This window comes from Bos grunniens, chromosome 16, assembly GCF_055505025.1.
Source record: "Bos grunniens cultivar Pamir isolate PY7600 chromosome 16, Bosgru_T2T1.0, whole genome shotgun sequence".
In the NCBI taxonomy this organism is placed as follows: domain Eukaryota; kingdom Metazoa; phylum Chordata; class Mammalia; order Artiodactyla; family Bovidae; genus Bos; species Bos grunniens.
In genome coordinates this window covers 77,621,406-77,638,924 of record NC_141180.1, presented here as the reverse complement: position 1 = coordinate 77,638,924, position 17,519 = coordinate 77,621,406, and the positions used below count along the sequence as shown (strand labels likewise).

At 39.1% G+C, this 17,519-nt stretch overlaps 1 protein-coding gene across 1 annotated transcript in view; it reads left to right on the top strand.

Annotated features, from left to right (window-relative positions):
• LOC147357058 (zona pellucida sperm-binding protein 3 receptor-like) overlaps positions 1–16,290 on the top strand; it is a 66,809-nt gene extending 50,519 nt beyond the window's left edge. Inside the window, exons 10-12 of the mRNA XM_086342802.1 lie at positions 46–243; positions 3,218–3,400; positions 15,844–16,290. Coding sequence (XP_086198928.1) covers positions 46–243; positions 3,218–3,400; positions 15,844–16,118 — 656 coding nt within the window. The 3' untranslated portion in view covers positions 16,119–16,290. The remainder of the gene's footprint in view (positions 1–45; positions 244–3,217; positions 3,401–15,843) is intronic.
• Positions 16,291–17,519: the final 1,229 nt, after the last annotated feature.

The following is a 17,519-nucleotide window of genomic DNA, read 5'->3' as shown; positions in this document are numbered from 1 at the left end:
CCCCAAAACAGCTTTCTTTCATTCTTGCACTTTTTTCATGATCAGATAGTTGTACTGGGTTACCAGACGTTCCTCATGCTATCTGGGATGGAAGAGACAACATGTTAAGCAATCAAGAAGTATTTGAAGTTGGGACCGAGTTGAAATATCAATGCAAATTTGGCTACAGACCTATTCTAGATGAACCTCTGACTTTGACTTGTCAGAAAAATTTCACATGGACAACATCTAAAGGATGTGAATGTAAGTAAATTTTGTTTTATGTACTCTTATTTGTGGTATCTTCTTTTCCATTGAAAATGTTGAGCATGTGCTCGGATTTTGTACTTTACTGGTTACAATTGATTTCTTAAAATGTATGCTTTGAAATATTTCTAGAGTTAATGTATTGGATCTTTGAAAATTAGTAGAGGAACTATTTTAAAGGTCATCCTGAAGACTGGGAGAGCTGAAAAATCATGTCCTTCATACTCTGCCCCTTTGAATTCAGCATCAAATGAAAAATCAACTTGGGTATCAAATATGAGTATCACCTTTATAATTGGTGATAAAGGGCAGCTGTCATTTATGTGGTAATCCAGATTGTTTAGATCTGTAACAACTCCAGTGTAAAACCTCAGTGGTCAGTTTTGCAGGCAAAATGAACAAGGAATGAAAAATCTTTGACCTGGAAATGATATATCTTACTTTTCATTAAAGCCTTTTGGCTAGTCTGGTCCCTTGTTGGGGCTTCCCAGAAGGTGCTAGTGGTAAAGAATCCATCTGCCAATGCAGGAGATATAAGAGATGTGGGTTCAATGACAGGGAGTGGAAGATCCCTGGAGGAGGGCATGACAACCCACTTCAGTGTTCTTGTCTGGAGAATCCCATGGACAGAGGAGCCTGGTGGATTTCATGAGGTGTGTCCATAGGGTCATAAAGGCACACAACTGAAACCACTTAGCGCACACGTGCGTGCGCACACACACACACACACAGAATACCTTGTTGCTGCCTAGTGAAAAAGAAATAAAAAATATAGTATTCTGCTTCTTCTGAAGCAACTGAAAATATCGGTGGATCCACACTAGTGATGTCAGCAGGCCTATAGGATGAAAATAAAATCATTCCAACATTTGTAGGTCAATAGTAAAAGGCAAGCAGAGATATCATGTTCACCTTCTTCTCTGGAAAAGCCAAAAGGGGATGTTATGTCAGATTCAGTAATGACTCGGCTTCCTGGTCTAATACATATCTTTTACAGCAGTTAAAAATGCAGTGTCATTTACTGTTTTGATTCAGTACAATGCTGAGGCAAGAGAGCATTGTTGTTGTTCAGTCACTAAGTCATGTGTGACTCTTTGGGACCCCATAGAGTATAGCTTTTGGGGTTTCCCTGTTCTTCACTATGTCCCTGAGTCTACTCAAACTCATGTCCATTGAGTCAGTGATGCCACCCAACTATCTCATCCTTTGTCATCCCCTTCTCTTAACCTCAATCTTTCTCAGCACCAGAGTCTTTTCCAATGAGTTGGTTCTTCCCATCAGGTGGCCAAAGTATTGGAGCTTCAGCTTCAGCATCAGTCCTTCCAGTGAATATTCAGGGTTGATTTCCTTCAGGATTGACTGGTTTGATCTCCTTGCAGTCCAAGGGACTCTCATGTGTCTTCTTCTAGCTTGCAAAAGCTGGAATTGACAGGACCTGAGGCTGGAAAGTTTGCAGGGCTAGGTTATGAAGGACTGTGTGTGTCTTCAGGAGTTAAGAATGTATGTGAAGGGCAGACATTGAAAGGCTTTAACCAGAGGAGTAAATGTGCTGCATTTTAGAAAGAGAAGTCTGGCTGTGGAGTGAGCAACAATTCGAAGTGGGACAGAACTTAACCCATAGACATCTGCTGCAGCTATCCAGCCAAGTAGTAAGGCTGGTTTCAGCTGAGGCAATGGCAGTTGGCCTGAAGAGAAGTTGAGAAATCCTGAAGGAATTAAAAGTGGCAGGAGAAGGCAATGGCACCCCACTCCAGTACTCTTGCCTGGAAAATCCTGTGGGCGGAGGAACCTGGTAGGCTGCAGTCCAAGGGGTCGCTACAAGTCGGACACGACTGAGCAACTTCACTTTCACTTTTCACTTTCATGCATTGGAGAAGGAAATGGCAACCCACTCCAGTGTTCTTGCCTGGAGAATCCCAGGGACGGGGGAGCCTGGTGGGCTGCCATCTATGGGGTCGCACAGAGTCGGACACGACTGAAGCAACTTAGCAGCAGCAGCAGCAGGACTGACAGGACTGGAAGACTGACGGCTGTGGGGTGTCGGGGGAGTTGGGGTTCATTCTGTGCTTGTGATCTGGGATGCCCTGGCTGCCTCTACATCACAACCATCACATCAACACTTTTGGCCACTGACCCACCACCACAATCATCCAGGAGCGTAGGCCATTAGAAGAGGAAGATTCGGGGTCTTTGGAATTTGGATTTCAGGCTTTAGATATTGCTAAGGGTTTTTTTTTTTTTTTAAGATATAATTGACTTATAATACTAATTTCAGGTGTACATCAGTGATTTGATATTTACATAAATACAGTGAAATGATCATAATAACTTTAGTGAACATCTATCACCATACAAAGTTACAAAATAATTTTTCTTATGATGAAATGTTTTAAGTTCATTCTCCAAACAACTTTCAAACATATATTACAGAGGTATTAACTTCAGGCACCATGCTGTACACTACATCCCCATGATTTATTTATAACTGGAATTTTGTACCTTTTGACCCTTCATTCCTTTTGTCCACTCTGCATCCCCACCTCTGGCAACCACCAACCTATTATCTGGAACTAAGAAATTGTTAACTAGAAACTAGAAGGATATCATCCATTCTTAGTTGCTAAGTCGTTTCTGACCCTTTGCGACCCTTTGGTCCATAGCCTGCCAGACTCCTCTGTCCATGGGATTTCCCAAACAAGAATACTGGCATGGGTTGTTATTTCCTTCTCCAGGGGATCTTCCAGACCCTGGGGTTAAATCCCTGTCTCCTTCATTGGCAGGTGGTTTCTTTACCACTGAGCCACTTGGGAAGCCCACTAAAAGGATATACATACAACTTTAAAAAATTTTCTTTGTGTGTTCTTGATGTAGGCTTGTATCAGGTCTCCTGGAGACCCATATGTCAATAGTAGTCACATCATTATCACCATTTCTCTTTTATAACTGAGATGTTCTTTTTATGCTTCTTTAGATATTGTCTGTCATCCACCTCAAGTTCCAAATGGAAACATTCTCTCTGGATTTGGACCCATGTATAATTTCAACGACTCTGTTCTGTTCAGTTGCAAGAAAGGCTATATCCTCAATGGCAGCAATTTAATCCATTGTGGTGTTGATGACGAGTGGCATCCTTCTCCTCCCACTTGTGAACTCAGTGAGTATGCACCAAAGGGATTTTCATAATTGGCATCTAAAATTATCCAGGAATATGGGTGTAGCATGCTCACAGGCACAAGCCCACTTTAATCTGAGTCATTTTACATTAAATTAGTACTTTTTTTCTAATTTTCTCATGTCAGGAGAAAGGTTTAATTTATTATTTTTTTCTGCTAGTAATTTCTTCATGTTATCTGTCTGAGGATTTTGTGTACCTATAACATGATTTTGACAAGTGACATCATAGATATTGCAGATTTATTAATTCCTAACAAAAATATTTCAGTAGACACTAGTGAAGTGTCTCATCCTCATGAAATAAACATATCCTGAAAATTTTTTGAAAGATGAAGGTAAAATTGCTTCAAGATTTTTCTTTTTAAAGTTTGCACATAGATGCTCTATGGGCTGATGTTGGCCTTGATACCTTGAAGTTGTAAATACATACAGATAGATTGTTAACATTCATAAAACACTTTATATCAAGAACTGCTCTAAATATATAACTTTCAATTAATTCAATTACTTAATATTTACTGCATATTCAGTCTCGGGTTAGGAAGATCATTGGAGGAGGAAATGGCAAAAAATTCCAAGGACAGGGAAGCCTGGTGGGTACAGTCCAAAGGATTTCAGAGTCGGACACAACTGATTGACTAGACACACACACATGATCCTAAGAGGTAGATACTACCTCTTTTTAAAATTTTAAAATTCCGTTTTAATGATGGGAAAAGAAATGAGTAAGTTACCAGCACAAGCTGAGTTAGTTAGGGGTGGAAGCCACTGCTACATTGTGGTTTATTCAATCCCTTCTGCCATTACAAGGAATTAGGTTACATTTTACATATGTAGTGAAAAAATTTGATAAGTATGCAAATTGACAGACGTGTTGTTGTTGTTCCATTGCTAAGTCATGTCCATTGACTTGCAACCCATGGACGCCGCATGCCAGGGTCTTCTGTCCTCTACTATCTCTGGGAATTTGCTCAAATGCAGTCAGTGATGCTATCTAACCATCTCATCCTCTGCCACCCAATTCTCCTTTTGCCTTCAGTCTTTCCTAGTGTCGTGGTCTTTTCTAATGAACCAGCTCTTAACATAGGTGGCCAAAGTATTGGAGCTTCAGCTTCAGCCACAGCCCTTCCAATGAATATTCAGGGTTGATCCTTTAGGATTGACTCATTTGGTTTCCTTGCAGTCCCAGGGACTCTCGAGTCTTCTCTAGCACCACAATTCGAAAGCAGCAAAATTTTAATAGAAGGAGCAAACAGCCTTCTCTATGGACCAACTCTCACACCCATATATGACTACTGGAAAAACCATAGCTTTGACTATGTGGACCTTTGTTGGCAAAGCAATGTCTCTGGTTTTTAATATGCTGTCTAGGTTTGTGATAGCTTTTCTTCCAAGCAGCAGGCATCTTTTAATTTCATGGCTGTAGTCCCTGACCACAGTGATTTTGGAGCCCAAGAAAATAAAGTCTGTCACTGTCTCCATTGTTTCCCCATCTATTTGCCCATGAAGTGATGGGACCAGATGCTGTGATCTTAGTTATTTGAATGTTGAGTTTAAAGTCAGCTTTTTCACTCTCTTCTTTCACCATCATCAAGAGGCTCTTTAGTTCCTCTTTACTTTCTGCCATTAGAGTGGTATCATCTGCATATCTGAGGTTGTTTTGATTCCAGCTTGTGATTCATTTAGCCTAACATTTTGTATTATGTACTCTGCATATAAGTTAAATAAACAGGGTGACAATATACAGCCTTGTCATTCTCCTTTCCCAATTTTCAACCATTCCATTGTTCCTTGTCTGGTTGTAACTGTTGCTTCTTGACTCACATACAGGATTCTCAGGAGACAGGTGAGGTGGTTAGATATTCCCATCTTTTTAAGAATTTTCCGCAGTTTGTTGTGACCCATACACTCAAAGGCTTTCACATAGACTATGATGCAGAAGTAGATGTTTTTCTGGAACTCCCTTGCTTTCTCTATGATGTACTGAATTCTGTCAATTTGATTTCTGGTTCCTCTTGCCTTTTCAAAACCCAGCCAGCACATCTGGAGGTTCCCAGTTCACATACTTCTGAAGCCTAGCTTGAAGGATTTTGAGCATAACCTTGCTGGCATGTGAAATGAGCACAGTTGTTCGGTAGTTTGAACATTCTTTGGCACTGCCCTTCTTTGGGATTAGAATGAAAACCGAGCTTTTCCTGTCCTATAGCCACTGCTGAATTTTTCAAATTTGCTGGCATATTGAGTGCAGCACTTTAACAGCATCATCTTTAGGATGTTAAATAGCTCAGTTGGGATTCCATCACATGCACCTAGCCTTGTTCATAGTAATGCTTCTTAAGACCTAAGGCACACTTGACTTCACACTCCAGTATATCTGACTCTAGATGAGTGACCATGCCATCATGGTTATCAGGGTTGTTAAGACCATTTTTGTATAGTTCTTCTGTGTTTTTTTGCCATCTCTTCTTAATCTCTTCTGCTTTTGTTAGGTCCTTACCATTCTTGTCCTTTATTACACCCATCCTTGCATATGTTCCCTTGGTATCTCCAATTTTCTTGACGAGATCTCTCGTCTTTCCCATTCTATTGCTTTCCTTGATTTCTTTGCATTGTTAATTTCAGAAAGCTTTCTTATCTCTCCTTGCTCTTCTCTGGAACTCTGCATTCAGTTGGGTATGTCTTTCACTTTCTCCCTTGCATTTTACTTCACTTCTTCCCTCAGCTGTTTGTAAGGCCTCCTCAGATAACCACTTTGCCTTTTTGCATTTATTTTTCTTTGGGATGGTTTTGGTCACTGCCTCCTGAACAATGTTATGAATCTCTGTGCGTAGTTTTTTGGGCATTCTCTCTACCAGATCTAACCCCTTGGATCTATTCATCACCTTTACTGTGTAATCATAAGGGGTTTGATTTAGGTCATACCTGAATGACTTAGTGGTTTCCCCTACTTTCTTCAGTTTAGGCCTGAATTTTACAACAAGGCGCTCATGCTCTGAACCACAGTCAGCTCCAGGTCTTGTTTTTTCTGTCTGTATAGAGATTCTCCATCTTTGGGTGCAAAGAATATAATCAATCTGATTTCGGTATTGACCATAAGGTGATGTCCATGTGCAGAGTCATCTTTTGGGTTGCTGGAAAAGCTGTTTGCTATGACCAGTGTGTTCTCTTGACCAAACTTGTTAGCCTTTCCCCTGCTTCATTCTGTACTCCAAGGCCAAACTCACCTGTTATTCCAGGTATCTCTGGACTTCCTCTTTTTGCATTCTATGAAGAAAAGAACATTTTTTTTTTAATTTAAATTTACTTATTTTAATTAGAGGCTAATTACTTTACAATATTGTATTGGTTTTACCATACATCAACATAAATCTGCCACGGGTTTTTTGATGTTAGTTCTAGAAAGTGTTGTAGGTCTTCATAGAACCAGTCAGCTTCAGCTTCTTCAGCATTAGTGATTGGGGCATAGATTTGGATTACTGTGAAACTGAATGGTTTGCCTTGGAAACAAACTGAGATCATTCTGTTGCTTTTGAGATTGCACCCAGGTCCTGCATTTCACACTCTTTTGTTTGACTATGAGGGCCACTCCATTTCTTCTAAAAGATTCTTGCCCACAGTAGCAGATAGAATAGTCATCTGAATTAAGGTCTTCCCTTGTGGATCAGCTTGTAAAGAATCTGCTTGCAATGCGGGAGACCTGGGTCCTCTCCCTGGGTTTGGAAGATCCCCTGGAGAAGGGAAAGGCTACCCACGCCAGTATTCTGGCCTGGAGAATTTCATGGACTGCATAGTCCATGGGGTCATGAAGAGTCGGACACAACTGAGTGACTTTCACTTTCTGAATTAAATTCGCCCATTGCCGTCCATTTTAGCTCACTGATTCCTCAGATATCGATGTTCACTCGTCTATCTCCTGTTTGACCACATCCAATTTACCTTGATTCATGGACCTAACATTCCAGGTTCCTGTGCAATAGGTCCTTTATGGCATTGGACTTTACTTTCATCACCAGACACATCCACAGTGGAGTGTCATTTCTGCCTTGGACCAGCGACTTCATTCTTTCTAGAGCTATTAGTAACTGCCCTTCACTCCTCCCTAGTAACATACTGAAAAGCTTTTGCCCTAGAAGGCTTGTCTTCGGGTGTCATATCTTTTTGCTTTTTCATACCGTTCCCGGAGTTCTCATGGCAAGAATACTGGAGTGGATTGTCACTTCCTTCTCCAGTAGTCCACTTTTTGTCAGAACTCTTCACTAGATGCCCTTTTTGTGTGGCCTCACATGGCATGGCTTATCATTTCATTGAGTTAGGCAAATCTTTTCACCAAGAGAACAAGGCTGTGTTCCGTGAAGGGGCTACATGACAGACATGTATCCTCTCTTCAATCCATGTGTGTCTTTGGCATCATATTCAGTAGGGGAGAAAAGCAAAATCCAAGAGCTAAGTGGAGGCAAAGTTCAAGCTCAAGTCATGAAGTTCCTGCTGCCAGTGTTATAGTATCTGGGGGACACTACAACTTCTATTGTAATTCCCCTTTAGGCAAGATCTGGGCCTCCTTACCTGGTCTAGGGAACATAGACTCAGGAGTTAGGTCCTGCCATAGAAGGAAGAAAGCCTTGACCAGAAATGTAGAGACTTTTTCATAGATGAGACACTCCCATTGTCTCTTCCTCCACCTCCTTTTCCTTTGGGAAAAGTGAGCAAGGAGGTGAGGGATCGGTGGATGCTCTTCTGGTCTTAGATGGGAATGTTGGGAAATGAGGAAAATTACTCCATTCAGACTACAAGAATTCTGTCATTGTGTAAGTGACATCAAGGAGACCCAGACTACATGGATTCCATAGAGTTAGATTTTAACATATTATGTAGAGACAAATAATGAGCAGTCCTGGTTTAGATCAACCTATTGAGAAATCAATATTCAAAATCAGGAATTAACTAAATACACTTGAAAAGAATGATATTCATAATATGACTATGATTCTATTGGGAACATAGGGCATATTTTATTAATAAAAAAACAAAATTAAAAGCATATTTAAAGAAGAATAGGAGGGTGAATAAATAGCATCTTTGGAGGAATCTACCATAATGAATAGAAAAAACAGCTAATATATTAGTTTCTCATATATAAATAGAGGCTCACAGATGCTTAAAAATCAACCTGTTTTCTAAGTTAGGTTTAAAGTTTCAATGACCGCTATGTTAAAAACAAAAAACTTTTTACCGTCTATAAATCATAAAATGAAAAGTTGTATATCCAAGTTGTCACAAATGTGCTATATCCATATATTTGTAATTGGTGATATTTATGGGTAAATTATAACCTGATATAAATGTCAGGTATTACTATGACGTTTTAAGGCTTATTTTGAAAAATTAAGAAGTTTGACAGATACAGAGATAATTCTAGATTTATTTGCAATTAGAGAGCTAGAGTATTTTATTCTAAATTATTTAAAAAGAAATCTAGTGTGGAAAAGTGTTATCTGAGAGAAAATTACTACAGCTTTAAAAAGTATATTTATTTGATGCATATTAATATATGTACATTTGTGTCTGTGTGTGTATGTATAACTGACTACATTATACACCTGAAACTAACATAACATTGTAAATCAAATACATTTCAATTAAAGTAAAATAAAATAAATATGTATTTATTACATTTCCCTTATGTCAGCTTTTTAGAACATTTCAAATTAGGTATTTTTTTACAGCTTTATTTTTTTATTGACATGCAATAAAATACATACATGTAGAATATGTAAGTCTATCAATTTGACATATGTATGCACTTTTGAAATTATCAGTACAATCAAGATAATGAACATATCAATCTGTCTGAAAAGTTTTCTCATGCTTCTTCCTCAAGCCCTTCCCTCACTGTCCCCAAAAATTCATTGCTCTGCTCACATTGGCTCGCATTGGTTCATAGATTGGCTCACATTTTCTAGAATTTTATACAGATGAAATAATATGCTTTTTTATAAGGCTTTTTTCATTCAGCACAATTATTTTCAAATTGATAGATGTGATTATGTACATCAATAATTTATTCCCTTTTATTGCTGAATAGTATTCCATGGTATAAATATCCCATAGATGTTCAGCTATTTCCTTACTGAAGGACACATCAAGGGAAAATCTTTCTACTTATTTACATATTTACCATTTCTGATGCTCTTCATCCTTTGTGTAGATACAGATTTCTATCTGGTATCATCTTCCTGTTGCTTGAATTACTTCCACCAATATTTCCTATAATTTAGACATGCTGGTAATGAATTCTTTTAGGTTTAAACGTTTGAAAAAAAATTTAGTTTGCCTTTGTATTTGGAAGATATTTTTTCTGAGTAGAGAATTCTAGATTGTTTTTTTTCTTTTGCTACTTTAAAAATATTGCTTCTATTGTCTTCTTTAAAAAAAATACTTATTTATTTGGCTGTATCAGGTCTTAGTTGCAGCAAGTGGGACCTTCGCTGTGGCATGTGGGATCTTTTTGTTGTGGTGGTCAGGTTTCTCTCTGATATTGCATGTGGGCTCCCAAGTGTGCAGGCTCAGTAGTTGTGGGGTGTGTGGGGGGAGCTTACTTGCCCCATTGCACTTGGGATATTAGTTCCCCAAACAGGGATTGAACCTGAGTCCTCTGCATTGAAAGGCAGATTCTTAACCACTGGATCACTGGGGAAGTCCCTATTATCTTTTTTTTTTCTTTAACTTTTGTTGAAGTATCATTGGTTTTTAGCATTCTATGTTTGATGTATGCAATAGTGTATTTCAAATTTGGCATATACTACAGCATGCTCACCACCAGAATTCGAGTTTACACTCATCACCATACAGTTGATCTCTTTCCCAATTTTGCCCTCCCCCCACCTCTTTTCCTCTGGTAGCTACTACTCTGTTCTCTGCATCCACATGTTTGTTTTATTCATATAGTTTGATTGGTTTTTATGTTTTGCATATAAGTGAAACCATACAATACTTTTTATCAACAAGATGTTTGTCAGCCTTGTTCTTTGCTCCTCTGTATTTAGGGTGTCTTTTTTCTTTCAGTTCAGTTCAGCCGCTCAGTCGTGTCTGACTCTTTGCGACCCCATGAATTGCAGCACGCCAGGCCTCCCTGTCCATCACCAACTCCCAGAGTCCAACCAGACTCATGTCCATTGAGTCAGTGATGCCATCCAGCCATCTCATCCTCTGTCGTCCCCTTCTCCTCCTGCCCCCAATCCCTCCCAACATCAGAGTCTTTTCCAATGAATCAACTCTTCACATGAGGGGGTCAAAGTATTGGAGTTTCAGGCTCAGCATCAGTCCTTTCAATGAACACCCAGGACTGGTCTCCTTTAGGATGGACTGGTTGGACCTCCTTGCAGTCCAAGGGACTCTCAAGAGTCTTCTCCAACACCACAGTTCAAAAGAATCAATTCTTCAGCGCTCAGCTTTCTTCACAGTCCAACTCTCTCATCCATACATGACCACTGGAATTAGAAAGATTAAAAAAAATTTTTTTTATCTTTGATTTTAGGAAATTTGATTATGATATGTTGTATCTTCATTCAGTTTTCTTTTTGTTTATTGTCACTGGAGTTTATTGAGTTTATTTAATTTTGGTTAATAATTTTCACAAAACTTGATAAATTATAACCATTATTTACTCAAATATTTTCCACCTCTATTCCCTTCTTTCTTTCAGGATCTCTGCTTATGCATATATGAAACCATCTGAAATTGCTTCACAATTGATTGTAGCTCTGATTCTTTTTTCCCCAGTCTTTTGATGTTTGGTATTTCATCTTTTATAATTGTTATGTGTTCAAATTTCTTAATCTTTTCCTTTGGTATGTCTAATATAATGTAAATCTGACTAAATTTTTTTTCTTTTTTTACTTTTAAATACTCATCTGTTAAGTGAGACCTCTCAACTACAAGTTTTTATTTCTATAAGTTTAAGTTGGGTCTTTTAAAATATTTATTTTATTTTATTTATTTATTTTTTTTACTTTACAATATTGTATTGGTTTTGCCATACATCAACATGCATCTTCCATGGGTGTACACGTGTTCCCCATCCTGAACCCCCCTCCCACCTCCCTCCTCATACCATCCCTCTGGGTCATCCCAGTGCACCAGCCCCAAGATTCCTGTATCCTACATCGAACCTGGACTGGCGATTCATTTCTTATATGATATTATACGTGTTTTAGTGCCATTCTCCCAAATCATCCCCTGCCTCCCTCTCTCACAGAGTCCAAAAGACTGTTCTATACATCTGTGTCTCTTTTGCCGTCTCGCATACAGGGTTGTTGTTACCATCTTTCTAAATTCCATATATATGTGTTAGTATACTGTATTGGTGTTTTTCTTTCTGGCTTACTTCACTCTGTATAATTGGCTCCAGTTTCATCCACCTCATTAGAACTGATTCAAATGTATTCTTTTTAATAGCTGAGTAATACTCCATTGTGTATATGTACCACTGCTTTCTTATCCATTCATCTGCTGATGGACATCTAGGTTGCTTCCATGTCCTGGCTATTATAAACAGTGCTGCGATGAACATTGGGGTACACGTGTCTCTTTCCCTTCTGGTTTCCTCAGTGTGTATGCCCAGCAGTGGGATTGCTGGGTTGTATAGAGGTGGTCTTAAAATATTTTTAATGTCTCCACTTATCATGTTCAATCTCTCATCTATATATTTAAATATATGAAATATAGTTATAATAACCATTTTAGTATCTTTATTTTCTAACTATATCACATGTCACTTTAGGGTTTGTTTCTATTGATTGATTGAGTTTTCTCTTCATTATGTGTTATATTTTCTTTGCCTCTTTGTATTTATAGTAGTTTTAAAGTTGAATACCAGACATTTTGAATGTGATGTTTTGGTGCTGGATATTTTTGAATTTGTTGAAAATATCTTTGAATTTAGTCTGGGATGCAGTTAAATTATTTGGAAGCTGATTATCTTCAGTCTTGCTTTTTAGCTTTGTCTAGAGGGATCAGAGAAGCCCCCTGCAGAGACAATATTATTCTGATTATTTTATCAATTCCCCACAAAACATGAGGCTTTCCAGTCTATCTGGTGGTAAAATGAGCTATATTCAGGCCTGAGTGAATACAGATATTGTTTTCTCTGCTTTTTGGGGTTCTTTGTTGGTTATTTGCTTACATGCAGCTGAAACTTAACATGTAGCTGAAAACTTGAAGGGGATCCTTTGAAGATCTGCAATGCTCTGTCTCTGACCAGACATTTTCTCTTTGTCACTCTGCCCTGTGAACACTGACCTCTCTGGACTTCCATCTCTATTTCATTAACTTCTTAATAACCTTCAGGGAGAGGTGGAGTTTTTGCCTTGGTTCTCCCCTCTCTGTGCTGAAGCCTGAAAACTCTCAGACTGTGACCATCAAAGAGCTTTTCTCATTTGCTTCCTCACTACTAGGGACCACTGTCTTCTTACTGCTTGATACTTTATGTCAAAAAACATTATTTCACTTAGTTTGTCTTTTCCCCCTTTGCCCTTTTTAAATTGTTCCAGGCTGAGAGTGAATCCTATCCTTGTTATTCCGTCTTGATCAGAAGCAGACATCCAAATAAAGGTTCTAAAGTATTCTTTCTCTTCAATTTTACAACAAAAGAAGAAAAAACCCTGACCTCAGGCAATGACTAAATTTCATCCTGTGTATTACCTCTAAAGCTGATATAAAACTCTGAAAATATTTATTTCTTCATCCTTGAGAATAGAGAGAGAGGTATATATAAGTCAATAAAGACCTGCCAAGAGGTATATGTTAATAGGCAGTTCCAATCATTCTGGATGTGGTAACCCCAAGGAAGATCACAAAAAGATGAATTAAGAATTTATTATTGTTCATGAAAAAATGTTGAAAATTAAAATTTTATACAGGCTTCCTTTAGCACCTAAGTTTTCAACATTTTTGTTGAAGAGTAACACACAGAAGAGAGCACAGCAAACACACCCATGTAACCACTGAGAGGTATCCCCATGGCGTTAGCCAGTCGTCAGTCACTTTCCTATCCAAAGGTAAATGTTCGGCTGACTTACAACATATATTTTAGAGCTTTATATAAACAGAATGGTTTGGTGTTTGTACTTTGCTTCTTTTGATCACATTATGTTTGTGATATTCATATTCTGGATTGAAGCTCTGGTATGTTTCTTTGTATACCTGTTTATTACTCCCTTGTAACATATATATAATTGAGTTATTCATTCTCTTCTTGATGGGCATTTGGGTTGTTTCCAGTTTAGAGTTATTAAGAATAATTCTGCTTTTAGTATTCTTGTATGTCTTTGGGTGCACAGATGTATGCTGGATAAACATGCAGGAGTGAAACTGCTATGGCATAAGTATAAATGTTCATAAATAGTAGATAATGTTAAAGTTTTAAAATAGTGGTCTATATGACCTCAGTCCTTTAAATTTATTGAGACTTCTTTTATTGCAAAAGCATGAAGTAATTTTTTGCAAATGTTTAGCATGTACTTAAAAAGTGTATTTTGCAATTTTGGGGTGCAAATTTGAAATTTTTGAATTTGCTAATGATGCTATTCAAATATGCATCCATTTCCATGCTGACCTCTTGTCTATTTTATCAGTTCCTGAGACAGGTTTGCATGTCTCCCTGATGATTTTCTTAAACATGAGCATAATTTTTTATTTGTCAGAGGTATACTGCTCAACACAAGGGATGGAGACTGTTAGAATCACAAGTGAAAAGAGAGGTTTTCCTGTTAGGAGTGAGTATACCAATGAGGACCATATTTCATATACATGTGATGGAGGCTATTACCCTGTTTCTCCTGATGGAAAAAGTGTATGCCAAGAAGATGGCACACGGAAGCCTGAAATGCCAGCATGTAAAAAAGTTAAGAATAGTGAGAGAGCTTTTCACAAGTATTCTACAGACTTCTCAAATGGTCCCACTTGGTTCCACAAATGATCATAGTACTTAATACCAGGTGACTTTGGGGTTGTTCTTTTAAAAAATATTGTGCAAAAGTGGTTGCAGATACTATACCTATCACTAGTGCCATGCAAGGAGCTATAGAACAAAGTTTATCAGTTGGAAAACATAAACAAAAAGTCTTAGAAGAAAAGTTTTCTTGCAAGAGAAAATAGCGGAGTTGATAAAATCCCCCTCAAAGTCTCATTTTCTCATTTTTCCTGCATATATACTGTGTAAGCACTGTGCCCGATGTTCCAGTAAAGAGAGACACCATCCTACAAAGCTCTGTATTTTTAAGTCAAGAGGGCAAGAAGCATTTATAAACTTCTGTAACAATGGAAGCTCCCACGTTGAGGAATTAACTTAGGGGAGCCTTTGATGTCTAGTGACTTTCTTGCTCTAACTCAGCCTTGCTGATCCATCTGATAGTTTAAATGCCAGAAAGCAGAAGAAATGAGTACCTAGGGCTATAAAGATCTGTCTCTAATCAGGTTAAGAAACGAAATGTCATCATTGTGAAAGATTCTTCACACCAACACGATAGAGATTATTGGGTACCATAGTTTGGGTTACTCTGAAAGCCAAGCTTGACAAAATGACTGGAGTACCAGTGGTTCATTTTGGATGTGCTCGGCTCCAAAAATGGGAACTAGGATCTTGGGGAGCAGGCGTGCAGGATGACATGGAGACAGGGAAAAAAGGAAAAGATAAGTATCGTAAACAGTAGGTGCTCAGTTCTTTGAGACAGCTAAGTATAAGGAATGCCTTTTAAAATTGTCTGTCTGAAGGGTGGGAAACTGAGGTGTTTATCCACTGCTTTCTGTCTCCCATAGTTTAGGGTTGCCCTGAGGGCAGTAACTGCCCCCTCTTCAATTCCAGTCATAGTTCTCCAGCTTCAGAGAAGGCCCAAGGCAGGCAAACTGAGATTTACTGTGAATGCTTTCTGTAGAATACCATCCATTATGTCCATGGTATTTTCATGATTTTTCTAACAATTTCATTTAGCTCAGGAAGATTATGAGGCCTGAACAATGAAAAGTACATACCTAAGACCATATGTAGATCAAGGCTGGCAGCGGGTGTAGCAACTAAGAGCAAAGTTTCTGCTGCCTAAAAGGATGTGACACTGAGGAAATTATTTTACAGTTTCTTTGTAGTATCTGATCAGAGTTGTAGTGGGAATTAAATGAGATAAGGCATGTAAAGGATTTAGCACATGACTGACAAAAGGACTTGCTCAACAAATGTTAATTATTACTACTGTAATTTGTATTATTGCTATTATAATACTATTGTATTATGAAAATGAAAGATAATATAGAACAACTTGAAAGACCTGAGTGTAACTTATGAACAGACTTTCTCATCATTCTGATTGTTAAATGCTGTTATATTGCCTTTTATTGAGAAACAGTGTGCTCAAAAATATGTTTCCCTTACAGTTACGTGTTTGAAACCCAAGGTAGAAAATGGAAAGCTGTCCGTGGATAAGGAAAAGTATGTTGCATCTGAGAATGTCACCGTCCAGTGTAACTCTGGGTTTAGTTTGGTCGGTCCCCAGAGTATCACTTGCTCAGAGAATACCACCTGGCACCCAACCGTGCCCACATGTCACTGGGTAAATTGCACCCATGTATGTCCCTGTATGTCCCTTTCAAACCTTAAAAATTATGCCTCCCCCAAAGCACTTATCCCAGCCAGCACAGGTGAGATCTGACTTTGTCAAGCTGTATAAACAACTCACTAAAAGTACCACCACTTTCCACCTTGAAGCACTGTGGTGAGCTGGCAGAGGCAACTTTCCCTGCTAGATTTGGTGGGTTCCCATAGTCCCAGGTATCCTTACCCTTGGCTCTACATTTTATATAATAAATGCTGCTTGCTCCATTCCTTATTGGTCATTAGAATCATTCCTCAGTTATCCTTTCGGGGGTGCTCTAGGTCTCCTTTGCATCTCTGCATCTTTTCTGCTTCACCTCTGCTTGGCTGCTGCTCAGAACAGGTTTGGGCTTGGCCTGAATGGTCACCTTTGCTAGGATGCAATCTTTCTTGATATTCTACTCATCTATCCATCCACCAGACAAGCTTGCATTTGTTAGTAATGCCTCTTAAATCCTCCCGACCCCTTTGCCTCCTCTTTTCTTTAAATCACTTTTAGGAAGTCTGTGAGCAAGTGCACACAGGCAGACACTTCAGGCAGTGTCTCCCAAGCCTGCAGGATATGAAAACGACCCTAGAGTTGTATAAACTGTCTTTAAGGACCAGACGTTTTTTATTGAAGGATACCCTGGCCAGCTCACCAATTCTTCCAGCCATTTAAGTAGAATATGCACATTTGTGTAGGTCAGGGCTTTGAATTAGGCAGATGCCCTGTACCTTTACTTCCCTCATAGCCCGGTTGGTAAAGACTCTGCCTGCAGTGCAGGAGACCCGGGTTTGATCCCTGGGTCAGGAAGATCCCCCTGGAGAAGGAAATGGCAACCCACTCCAGTATTCTTGCCTGGAGAATCCCATGGACAGAGGAGCCTGGTGGGCTACAGTCCATGGGGTCGCAAGAGTCAGACACGACTTAGCGACTAAACCCCCTCCCCCCCAACCTCCCGTACCTTCAAAAACTGCCTCCTGGACTGGGCCTTTCCCTGACAGCAGCAGCATTCTAGGTGCTTGGCTATCCTCAGCTGCGTGGCCCCCCATGCTCAGTGTGCCTCTCTTCTGCAGGCCTTTGGCAGCGGGAGATCTCCGGGCCCTGGAGCCAGAGCTGATCCCACTCACCTGCAAAGCCTTCAGGGTGGAGGGAAGGTTTTTTGAAAATCATTCTGAGGTGGCAGCTTTAAACTAGTGACAATCAGCCCCCATGTGCACTTGCTGCCTGATAGGAGCTCCTCTTAAACAATTGGAAGGAGAGAGTCAAGTTTAAGAGCATCACTGAGACATTCCCTTAAAAAGAGGAAAGAAAGGGGTTATTTTTGCCTTTAGATCAATGTACAGAGTCCTGGTCAACAAATGTGCTGTTCCTTAAGCACCATCACTTACTGTAATAAGTGTCTTGGCTTGGAGAGCTGGGATTATGGTGATTGCTACTGAAAATGTGTAATTTTCGATTATCTAGACTTTTCTG